The 12,209-nt window shown below is 38.4% G+C and overlaps 1 protein-coding gene across 1 annotated transcript; it reads left to right on the top strand.

Moving 5' to 3' along the window:
* Positions 1 to 8,400: 8,400 nt before the first annotated feature.
* On the top strand, positions 8,401 to 11,743 carry LOC102285812 (taste receptor type 2 member 42). Its single transcript, XM_005894382.2, has one exon. The coding sequence runs from the start codon at positions 8,401 to 8,403 to the stop codon at positions 9,337 to 9,339; it is 939 nt and encodes a 312-aa protein (XP_005894444.2). The 3' UTR covers positions 9,340 to 11,743.
* The last annotated feature ends 466 nt before the right edge of the window (positions 11,744 to 12,209 follow it).

Here is a 12,209-nt window from a genome sequence, read left to right as displayed (position 1 = left end):
AAACACTTTCAGAGTCTTTTCAAAGATGAAAACTTTATGAGGAGATTTTGAGGGTTAATTTTCATTTCTACTATTTTGTTTTTCCTCTTGGGTTCCTTTAGGTATTGTTGAGCATAACTGAAATTTTCCCTAGAACAGGTAGCTTTTGATGATAATTCACACATGTTCATTGGTTACCAATATTTAAAAGTTTCAAATATTCTTTTAAAGAGAGTCAAATTAGATTTCTGAAAAAGATGTGTGTAATTTCAACTCGTATATGGGAGAAGAGGCTTGTAACTCTTTAGAAATTAAGATAAATCCTAAACTTGACTAAGTAGAAGATCTATAAAATATTGATAGAAAAGTTAACTAAGCAGCTAAAGTCATAGGTGGGAAAAACATAACTTCATAGCTCAAAAGTCTTAAAAAGAAGAAAAGGCTTTGCATTGTTATTGGGAGTCTTACTGATAACAAAAGAATGAGATGTTTCAGAATAAGAGTGATATTCATAGTGCTGCTGCCAATATAGACGTTATCTGCAAAAAAATGAAAAGGACCTCTTCCTTTCCAATATCCGTTTGTTTTTGTATTACAATGTTGTATCAATTACCATATTTCTTTATCCTTTATGCCTACATCAATCAGTGTTATAAGAACACTACTGAAAAACAGCAAGGTTACCAGACATCTCCATCTTGAGGTTTCAATAGTTTTTATCACATTAAAGAAGTATTCTCCTAGACCAAGCCTATTAATGGTTATATCTGGATTGAGGGTGAAATTTTATCAGAAGTCTTTTTGACATCTATCCAAATAAATCGCTTTTATTTCCCTTGGAAAAAAGAATTATATTCATAGTACAAAATAAAATAAATTATATTTAAGTAGAAGTTCAAAACATGCTTATAATATTAATCTTAATTTGAAACCCCAAATCATAAATGATGTATCTGGGCACTTACTAATTTTGCTAAATTCCAGGATAAGGGGTATGTATTTTCAGAGTGGTAGAAGTCAATATTTCTATCATGTTATGTAATAGAAGTAAACATATATGGAAGAATTATCCTTAATTCAAAATCACACTACTGCTTTTACAAAAATATCATAATTACAGTTTGAGAATATATTTTTGTCTGTGCAGATACATTTTCTTGTAATCTGATCAGTAGAGTTCTTAGAGAAACAAATAGAAACAGGTCAATAGTAAAGACACAGAAATTTTTTATTAGAACATTATGTGTTTAGTGTAAATTTTGGTCATGCATGTGTATAGTGTTGTTTTGACTAAAATTATCTGAATTTATATAAGGTGACTACAAATTGTAAATAAGGTTAAGGATAAGAAAGTTTACTATGAAATTTCAAAATGATGGTATGAATTTTAATATTGCACAGATCCTATACTTGTATATATAATGGAAATTATTAGACATAATCCTTGTTAAGGTTTACCTTTGATATAATCTTCAGATTGTATTAGAGTAAAGAAACAAAAAGCTGCAATTAGATGGTGATAAATATGTGACCTGTAAGTTAATCTTAATAAAGCCATAGGTAAGGGCACTGCTTTAGGGCTGTTCCCTGAAGCTAGGAATGTTAGAATTAGTAATATTTATGTCCACCCTCAAACATCATATGTAGGAAACTAAACAGAGACATTACTTTGCCAACAGAGACATTGCTAGCAGAGACATTATTTTGCCAAAAAAGGTCCGTCTAGTCAAGGCTATGGTTTTTCCAGTGGTCATGTATGGATGTGAGAGTTGGACTATAAAGAAAGCTGAGCACCTAATAATTGATGCTTTTGAACTGTGGTGTTGGAGAAGACTCTTGAGAGTCCCTTGGACTGCAAGGAGATCCAACCAGTCCATCTTAAAGGATATCAGTCCTGACTGTTCTTTGGAAGGACTGATGTTGAAGCTGAAACTCCAATATTTTGGCTACCTGATGTGAAGAGTTGACTCATTTGAAAAGACCCTGATGCTGGGAAAGATTCAGGGCAGGAGGAGAAGGGGATGATAGAGGATAAGATGGTTGGATGGCATCACCGACTCAATGGACATGAATTTGAGTAAGCTCTGGGAATTGGTGATGGACATGGAGGCCTGGCGTGCTGAGGTCCATGAGGTTGCAAAGAGTCGGACACGACTGAGCAGCTGAACTGAACTGAAATGAACTGAAACGGCTAGCACATCTAGACTCTGTGGTGCTTTTGTGTATCAGTTACAATAATGATTCTGATGATGGTTTTAATGATAAGAAATAGAGTGTCTTGCTCAATGCTATGTAGCAGACTGGATAGGAGGAAAGTTTGGGGGAAAATGGATACATGTATATGTATGGCTGAGTTACTTTGCTGTCTGCCTGAAACTATCACAACATTAATCGGCTATACTCTAACAAAATAAAAAGTTTAAAAAAAAATAGAGTGTCTGTTATAAAAAGTAACTTTCATTTTACTAAATAAAATGTACATATATTGTTTTGGACACTAACTTAGTATTTTACCAAAGATTATCATTGTAGTTATCTTGGATTGGTAAAAAGTGATGTATAAATCAAGCTGAATACATTTAGTTGAGTTTGTTTTGTCTTGGATAGTCTTTCATATAAATTACTTAAAGATAATCTTGCACTCTTTATAAGATAATAACCAAAAGTAACATCTAAGTTTTACCTTTGTTTTTTTTTAGTTACTAAATTTCTCTTTGGTAAAGTATATAAAATAATAAGCAAACTTTGCTTCTAATAAGTGAACCTTCAGTGTAAATGTCTAACTAGGGGTAAGCCCATACTTCTGCAGCAACCTTAGGAAGATGGAATTATTAAGGAACAGAGCCCTATTTTTATAAAAGAAGTATACCAAAGGACTAATAAAAGACCAGGCCATAGGCTAGAGTAATTACAATTGATGTATAGATATTATAAGCAGTATGCTTGAATAGCAGATGAGATCAAGCTTGGCAGCCCTGTGAAAAGAGCCTCTGTGGGTGACTCAGTGGCAGACAAGCCACAATACAAGAACAGCCACTCCCAATATGTATGTTGCTGGTCCCATGCAATCTGGAGAAGAAAGACTGAATGATAATAACCTGCTGCTGCTGCTGCTAAGTTGCTTCAATCATGTCCGACTCTGTGTGACCCTATGGACAGCAGCCCACCAGGCTCCTCTGTTCACAGGACTCTCTAGGCAAGAATACTGGGCTGTGTTGCCATTTCCTTCTCAATATAATAACCTACCCTGTGACAAAAAATGTTGGGGTAAGAGGGAGATTAACACTGATTTCTCACTAACCACCCTTTTCTCATCCACCAAATAAATGTTCATTTTAAGAATCTGGGTGTAATCATTTTCATTTCAGTTTGTTCACTCAGGCAACTTGTAGGAGGGGAAAAGTAAACTTTTTATGGATGGAAGAGTGTTATCATTGATCCGTAAGACTAGTGCTGAAGTCAGTTCATTTTTAGTCGCTTTAGTCGTGTCTGACTCTTTGCAACCCCATGGACTGTAGCCCTCCAGGCTCCTCTGTCCATGGGGATTCTCCAGGCAAGAATACTGGAGTGGCTTGCCATTTTCTTCTCCAGGGGATCTTCCCCACCCAGTGATCCAACTAAATATCTGAAGTCTCCTGCATTGCAGGTGGATTCTTCACCACTAGCACCACCTGGGCAGCCCATCTGGTAAGACATAAATCAAGCACATCAGGGCATGTTTTCTTGAACCCTGCTGAATGTGCAGATCAGATAGAAACACATAACTTCACTGATGTCTGAGAAAGAGGTGTGCAGATTTCCTAATGTCTCATGTCATTTATCTGTTCTCTCTCAATAGGTGGCTTCTCCTAGCAAGATCCTGATTAGACTCCATGTCCTCTGAGCCAGGGACATCCTTTGAAGAGGTGCTTGCTTATCACACAGTCATTCTCAATTCTGTCATATAAGACACTGGATATGTTGTCTAGAGTAATCTATGTTCTATTAAGGACCTTAAGACCAATCATTACAAAAACAAATTGATTTGAAAGATTTTTTGATTTATTTGAGGAACATATGTAGGGGAGTCTTTTTTATCTCCTTGGACAGCAATATAAATGCAACCTCAGAAAACTAAAAAAAAAAAAAAAAAAAGCACAACTATTCTTACTTTGCAGAGAAGGCAATGGCACCCCACTCCATTACTCTTGCTTGGAAAATCCCATGGATGGAGGAGCCCGTTAGGCTGCAATCCATGGGGTCACTAAGAGTCGAACACCACTGAGTGACTTCACTTTCACTTTTCACTTTCATGCACTGGAGAAGGAAATGGCAGCCCACTCCAGTGTTCTTGCCTGGAGAAACCCAGGGACAGGGGAGCCTGGTGGCTGCCGTCTATGTGGTCGCACAGAGTCGGACACGACTGAAGTGACTTAGCATAGCATAGCATTCTTACTTTGAGTTTGAGATACTAACGGTTACCAGTGTGGGAATTTATTAAGTTAGATTGTCTTAGTTTTGCCATGAGGAGGAATCAGGGGATATATTTGCCCTTTAAAGATTTTGGGGAGAAAAGAAACCTAATAGCAAAACCTAATTTTGTAACCTCAGTTACAAAAATGAAAAGAATTCTAAGTGAAACAAAAATGTACCAGGAAACAAGAGATGTTCGCAGACAGTAGGGATTGTGTGCTTGTGCCCTGTGCTCAGTTGTGTCTGACTCTTTGCGACACTATGGGCTGTAGCCCTCCAGGTTCCTTTGTCCATGGCATTTCTCAGACAAGAATACTGGAATGAGTTGCCATTTCCTTTTCTAGGGGATCTTCCCAACCCAGGGATTGAACCTGCATCTCATGATTCTTCTGCATTGGCAGGTTGATTCTTTATCACTGTGCCACCTTGGGAGCGCCACAGTAGTGATTAAGCTGAGCAAATATCCTTCAGGTATGAATGATTAAATCTTTGTCCCTTCAAGCTGTGGCCCTGGACCCAGTTGACTGCTTCTTGTCCTAGAAACACTGAAGGCAAAGAAACATTGAAGATCCCTTTTACCTGAAAAACACAAAGGCTAGTGCTTTCATTTAGTGACTAGAAAAGAAGTGGTTGTTAAGGTCAATGTGTGGAAGCTCTAAGTTGTGATTCAAAAAGAATTAGGAGGCTATTTCTTTGCTTGCAAATAAATGGGACATCTTTCTATTAACAGGATCAAAGAGCATCACAACTAGGGGAGAATTTGCTGGCTTCTCCGAGACTATTCAGTTCAGTCACTCAGGCGTGTCCAACCCTTTGCAACTCTCGGACTCTTTGTTGGTTCTTCCTTGAGCTGGCCCACTGTTCTAATAGCGTCTCCCACTCTAATAAACTTTATTCTCCTCTAATTCTGCCTCATGTCTGAGACTATCAGGAAATCTAAATGTGTGGGCTCAGGGAAGGGAAAAGGCCCCCACGGGACCTTCCCTACAGGCCTTCCCTCATATCCTCTGCTTTAGCTTCTCTCAATGTGTTTTCTCACTATTTCTTGGATGAAATGTGATTCTTCCTATTGACAACTAGAAACTCAATGTTCACAAATTTACTGACTTCAATTATAGTCATTATGGTAAGTTTAGACTGATTAGTTTGGATTGTTATTATAGCATATACATAAATTTAATGAATCATTATCTACCTAAAATTTTTGCAACAATATGCTTTTCATTTAAACATACCATAGCACTTTCTTTTGCATGTATAAATCAATCATTGTAAGAATAAAGGATATAAAGGCAGTTCCCCAGGAACTGAGATAGTTCTGCAGTTCTGTAGATTTTTTTAAACTGTGATTGTTACCTTGGACTTTGAATTTAACTTATAGCGTATGGCACTTGTGATTTTAAATTTGTTATTATATCCTTTAGACTGAGTTTCTCCTTAGCGTAAAGTGTATAACTATGAACTCAAGTGTTTTTTAATGACTGAGCACCTATTGGCTGATTTGCTGTCTGTTTTTTGTCACTGCTAAGCCACACCTATCAATGAAGTCTGCTTCTCAGGTAGCCTTCTATACCAGGTCAGAGCATTTCTGAAAACATCAGTGATCTCTAGGCCTTCTTGCTCCCCTGCCACAAAATCTAGAGTTTTCTACCCATTTTCAAATCTTTGGGCTTAAAGTAGTTCTCTTTCAAAAACTCCCACATCTTGGTTGCCAGATGTGTACAATGACCTTGATGATTCAGTATGACTTCTGATTTGAACCAGAAGACTAAAGAGTGGTGTTGGTTATTTCAGGTGAGTACAGAAATCTCTCATGAGTTCATATGTTACAAAACTGTCTCTAGCTTTAAAGGGTTTCCATCTTTTCTTGCTCTAATACTAGCTTCACCATCAAGTCTTAACTCATTTTCTCTTTTTCTGTGTTCTCAATAAGATTACCAACCGAGTTAGCATTCATTCACTTGACAAATAGTCATTGAGGGCCTTCTATTTGCTAGGCCCTCCTTATTCTAGGAATTGGAAAGATATCAGTGGATGACAGAAAATAGTTCCTTTCCTCATGGAGTGTAGGTGACTGCCAAGGTGGCTAAGGTCATATAATATAAGTGCCTGACAATAAGCTTTTGATTGCTGAGGCATCCATCTCTAGGACCTCTGTGTTTTACTTTTATTGGCTGGGCTATGTAGTTTGTGGGATCTTAGCTCTCTAACCAGGGATTGAAACCACTCCCTCGGCAGTGAAACTGTTGAACCAACAAGGAGGTCCTAAAGGCTCCATCTTGACAGGACATACTGCCAGCTGTCTATAAGTACTAATCAACACCCAGATAAGATGCCAGGTTGCCCCCAACCCATGAAGTTTCCCCTTTAGAAAATGCCAGGTAAACTAGATAACTGACCATTCACTCAAGTGACTCCATTCCTCCCCTAAAGAGCCCTAATTCCCTCTCTTACATTTTAATTTCACCATTAAAGAGTGAACTTGTGAAACCCTAGGCACCCTACCCTCAACCCTTGAAAGGCAGAGTCCCAGGTGCTTTCTTCCTCTCTCCTTATGACTTCACCGTATGGCCCTGGATGTGTCATGTACCCTCTGGATCTGTGAGTAATAAACTTTGCTTTTTACCTGATGGTTGCTACTGAGGTGGGTCTTGCAATCATAATAAGAACCAAAACAGCCAGTCCGGAGGCAACACTGGCTGGTGGGGAAATGTCTGTGAGGACTCCCACAGGTAGTTTCAGCCCAGGTGAGTGCCTTGCATCACACAGAGAGGCTGAGATGGACATGAAGTAGGTTGTTTGTCAACCACAGTCAGAGTTGGCTCAATGGGCTCGGGGTTATGTGATGAAATAGAGGGATGAGATGGGGTGGGCGGTGGGAGGGAGGCTCCAGTTTACAGTCAAGGTTGTAAACCATTGTATTAGAGTTAGTTGTTAGTTGAAGTGAAAATACAGTTTACTTATAAATCGGTTTTTTATGAGATGAAGAATTTTATCAAAAGCAGAATTAATGAAAAGGAGAACCTATCTCCTATTCATCCATCACTAGCTTTTTTTGGCTTTTTTCTTAGTATTTTTTCCTCTCAGTTGATGATAGCTAATTCAGAATCAAATAGGCAGTAGCTTCTTGGAAACAAAGTTCAAAAATCCACAGTAGGAGCTCAGATAGAGATGTGATTTTGGTACCTTTGCACATTATCTGGAAGATCACTTCCCTTTTAATCTATTTCTTCAAGAAATCTTAAATAGCTTCAAACCCTAAGCCAGTTGTCTTTGTCCTTAGGAAACGAGAATTAACTATCAACTATAGATTTTGTAACACTATCCTCAGTGTTACAACTGCATTTTGGTCAAGTTTTTGTCATATACAACAGAAATAGTTTATTTAAAGTTATTTCTTCTGTAACTCTGTGATATCCTATATATTACTTCTCTTTATTATGTTTCTTTCATCTGTAACAGTATCTGAAATGTTATGGATATTATTAAATGAAATCCATGAACAATGATTCTATTTCAGAGGTTATTTTCTGAAACTACTGTTAAAATTGAGAAACATGAGTTGAGAAAGGAAGTACAAATGAGTGTAAAGAAATCTGTCTCACATTTGCATGTTTGCATACCTGATTTTCCTTTTCCAGATGTCTCCACAAGTAGAAAATTGATGCCAGCACCAATGATGAGTGGGCACATTCACTGCTTAATCTGGAAATCAGTAGCTGATTGAAAGCAAAATTCAAGTTTTCCATTTAGAGCTATGGGAGTGGATCTCCTTGCATAAATTTCAGAACTTCGGCTGGAATAAAAGAGAAAGATCTTTATGAAGATATGTGAGATGGTATCTGAGGTTCATTAAGCATTTTTGAAAAAGATCAAACTGGGTATCGTTCTACAACACTTGGACAGCAACAGCAGCAAGAAAAAAATCAGTGAAAAATAGTATTAGCTTTCTGGATTCTTTCTACAGAAATGCCATCTGGAATTGAAAACACTTTTCTAGCAGCAACAATAGGAGGATTCCTGATTGGAATTTTGGGGAATGGGTTCATTGTACTAGTTAACTGCATTGACCTGGTGAAGAGACAAAAGCTCTCATCAGCTGACTGCATCCTCACAGGCCTGGCTATCTCCAGAATCAGTCAACTTTGGGTAATACTATGTGACTCATTTTTATTGGTACTATGGCCACACCTATATGCCATTGATAAACTAACAAAAGTTGTTAGTAGTTTTTGGATATTGTCCAATCACCTAGCTACCTGGTTTGCCACCTGTCTAAGTATTTTCTACTTCTTTAAAGTAGCCAACTTCTCCCACCCCTGCTTCACTTGGCTGCGGTGGCGAATTCGTAGTGTGGTACTGGTGCTTCTCTTGGGGTCTTTGTCCTTACTGTTTTTGAATTATGAATCAATATATACACTTAGTCATATCTTAACTAACAGCTACAAAATATATGTAAGAAACTCAACGTGGTCCTCAGATGTTAGTGAAACTCATTATCTTCACCAGTTGATTGTTTTTAACTTCATCAACTTAATCCCCTTTCTTCTGTCCCTGACCTCACTGCTCCTCTTAGTTCTCTCCTTGATGAGACACATCAGGAATTTGCAGTTCAACCCCAGCTCAAAGGATCTCAGCACAGAGGCCCATAAAAGAGCCATGAAAATTGTGATGTCTTTCCTCTTCCTCTTCATCATTCATGTCTCTTCCATCCTATTAATAGGTTGGGTTTTCCTTAAACTACAGGGACGTCTGGCCCAATTGGTGGTTGTATTAACTTCGACTGTTTTTCCTTCAAGCCACTCCTTTATCCTAATTTTGGGAAATAGCAAGCTGAGACAGAATGCCTTAGGACTACTGTGGTATCTTAACTGCCACCCGAAAAGAGTGAAATCTTTAGCTTCATAGATTTATCCAGAATTTTCTATATTCCAAGAGCACTGAATTAATCAACAGACAGTAAAGATGCATTTTTAACTTCTGTTTTTCTTACTGGATTCCTTTAAAAAAATTTTTATTTTATTTTATTTTTTAACTTTATAATATTGTATTGGTAAATTCCACTGAGCATCAGAAACTTTCCCTAGAATGGCCTATAAACTAACAATCTACTCACAGAGGTGAATCGATGTTTTACAAAGCAAGCATCATGGTCATCTTAACAGTTCTACTAATCAAAAAATTGGTGTATGTTTACCACTGAATATATAAGGACAAATACACAATCATTTGGACATGCCCATCCTTTGCAAGGTAGAGCAGGTTAAATATTTGTATAATATTAAGCTATAAATAAATCAAGGGGGCTTCCCTGGTGGCTCAGTGGTGGAGAGTCTGCCTGCCAATGCAGGAGACACGGGTTGAGTCCCTGACAGGGGAAGGTCCCACATGTCACGGAGCAACTGGGCCCTTGCACACAACTATTGAGCCTGTGTCCTGGGGCCTGGAAGCCGCAACTTCTGAACCCCTGTGCTGCAACTGCTGAAGCCTGTGCACCCTAGAGCCCGTGTTCTGCAACAAGGGAAGCCAGCACAATGAGAAGCCCACTCTCTGCATCTAGAGCAAAGCCTGCACAGCAGTGAACACCAAGAAAGCCCCAAATGAAAAATAAAGAAGCTGAATTATAAACAATAGATAAATGAAGGGCTAAAAATGTTGAAAGCACAGAACCTTAAAATGGCTGTCGACTTAAAAAAATGCACAGTGTGAATTTTGCAAGTTAGGTTTTTCTTAGGGCAAAATGAGGACAGTAGCCCTCGATTCAGCACCTCAGGTAGCTCTGAGAGACTGCTCCAAAGCGGCAGGGGAGAAGGTCAGTGCAGAGGTGATTTTGGTAAAGGGGGAATATATGCAATCAAGCAGGGTTTTTGCAGAATGTTTCTGCTAGTCACACAGAGCGTCGTCACCATGAAGGATTTTAGTGTTTTTTACATATGAGGAGATACAAGAACTAGGCTCTCATAAAGTTGTCTCCTGAAAATATCTAACTATCTGAAGACCTGTTCTGCCGGTTTTTCCCTGAGCTCAGAGTACCTTATTTCTGTTCTCCACCCTGAACTCCTTTAGGGAATCTCGAAAATCAGCAGCTGCAACAGTAGATGATTTAATCCTTATGGAGATAGATGGCAAGTGGCATTTCGTAGCTGACTTGGCCAACATATCTTTTAGAAAAAGGAGCAGACTAATATTAGGAATCCAAGCTAGACTAGCCAGTACTTTGTAGAATAAGAAAAAAATTAACTGAACCTATAAAAAGAGACTGTATAATTATCCTGTGTATAATGATACTTTTCTGTCTACTTAATATTTTTCTGTCTACTTTACATGGATCAAAATCATACTTTGATATCAAATTTGTGTGTGGGGGTGTGTGTGAGTGTGGGGGTGTGTGTGTGTGTGTGTGTGTGTATAAGAATTGTATGAACAATAATGTCGCTTGTCAAAGAGAACAAAAACAATTTACTAGGGGTAAAAACAGAAAGGGAAATTTACAGGAGAATGTCACCTGTTTGTAGAATTTTCGGACATGTTTATGGGTGTGTGTGTGTGTGTATGTTGTGTATGTGTAGTGCTGAGTTGATGTTTATAATAATTAAAATAAAATAAAAGCAGCTGAAAATGTATATGCATCTTAAGACCAGCATGTGGCAAATTTGTGCTTGCTAATGACATTGGTGGTGCTCAGTTGCTCAGTGGTGTCTAACTCTTTGAGGCTCTATGGACTATAACCCACCAGTTTCCTCTGTCCATGGAATTTTCCAGGCAAGAATATTGGAGTGGGCTGCCATTTCCTACTCCATAGAGTCTTCCTGACTCAAGGATTGAATCCAAGTCTCCTGCATCTGCTGCATTGGCTGGCAGATTCTTTACCACTGGGCCACCTGGGAAACCCCACCCCCCCAAAAAAAAAACCGTAAAAAAAGAAGAAATCTTTGCTAGAATTGCCATAATTTTTCAATGGTAGAAGCAAAAAAACAAACACTCACCCAGCAAACCAGAAAATAAATGTTGAGAATATTTATGAAATATATGAAAATATGTGGTTATAAGTTGATTTTGATGGAGCAGTAGGTCAGGTCTGACACTAGGAAGCATAAGGGCTTTGTTAAGTGTACCCTTACTCCAGGGAACTGAGCGATGGTGTGCTCTGATGTTAAGGATGATGAGGAGATGATGATACATGTATATGCAGGTCTATAAAGATTTAGTGGAGAAGGCAATGGCTACCCATTCCAGTACTCTTGCCTGGGAAATCCCATGGACGGAGGGGCCTGGTAGGCTGCAGTCCATGGGGTTGCTAGGAGTCAGACACGACTGAGCAACTTCACTTTATTTTTTCACTTTCATGCATTGGAGAAGGAAATGGCAACCCACTCCAGTGTTCTTGCCTGGAGAATTCTAGGGACGGTGGAGCCTGGTGGGCTGCCGTCTATGGGGTCGCAAAGAGTCGGACACAACTGAAGCGACTTAGCAGCAGCAGCAGCATAAAGATTTAGATTTCTTAGCTGTATTCATTATGTTGGACACTATATAAGAAGTTTCTTGGGTGGGTGAAGTAGATTAAGATGGTCAAAACATACAAACTTCCAGTTGTAAGATAAATAAGTGGTAGCAAAGTAATGTATAAAATGATGACTATAATTAACACTGTTGCATGGTAAATTTGAAAGCTGCTTAGAGAGTAGATTACAAAAGTTCTCATTACAGGAGAAAATATATCTTTTTTTTTGTATTCTTACTAGATGATGGATGTTAACTAAACTTATTGTGGTAATCAT

This window comes from Bos mutus, chromosome 5 (genome assembly GCF_027580195.1).
Source record: "Bos mutus isolate GX-2022 chromosome 5, NWIPB_WYAK_1.1, whole genome shotgun sequence".
NCBI lineage: Eukaryota > Metazoa > Chordata > Mammalia > Artiodactyla > Bovidae > Bos > Bos mutus.
This window is presented reverse-complemented; position numbering and strand designations above follow the sequence as displayed.

Excerpts from the sequence above, each read along its gene's own strand:
- LOC102285812 (XM_005894382.2), top strand. The coding sequence starts at position 8,401 with ATGCCATCTGGAATTGAAAACACTTTTCTAGCAGCAACAATAGGAGGA.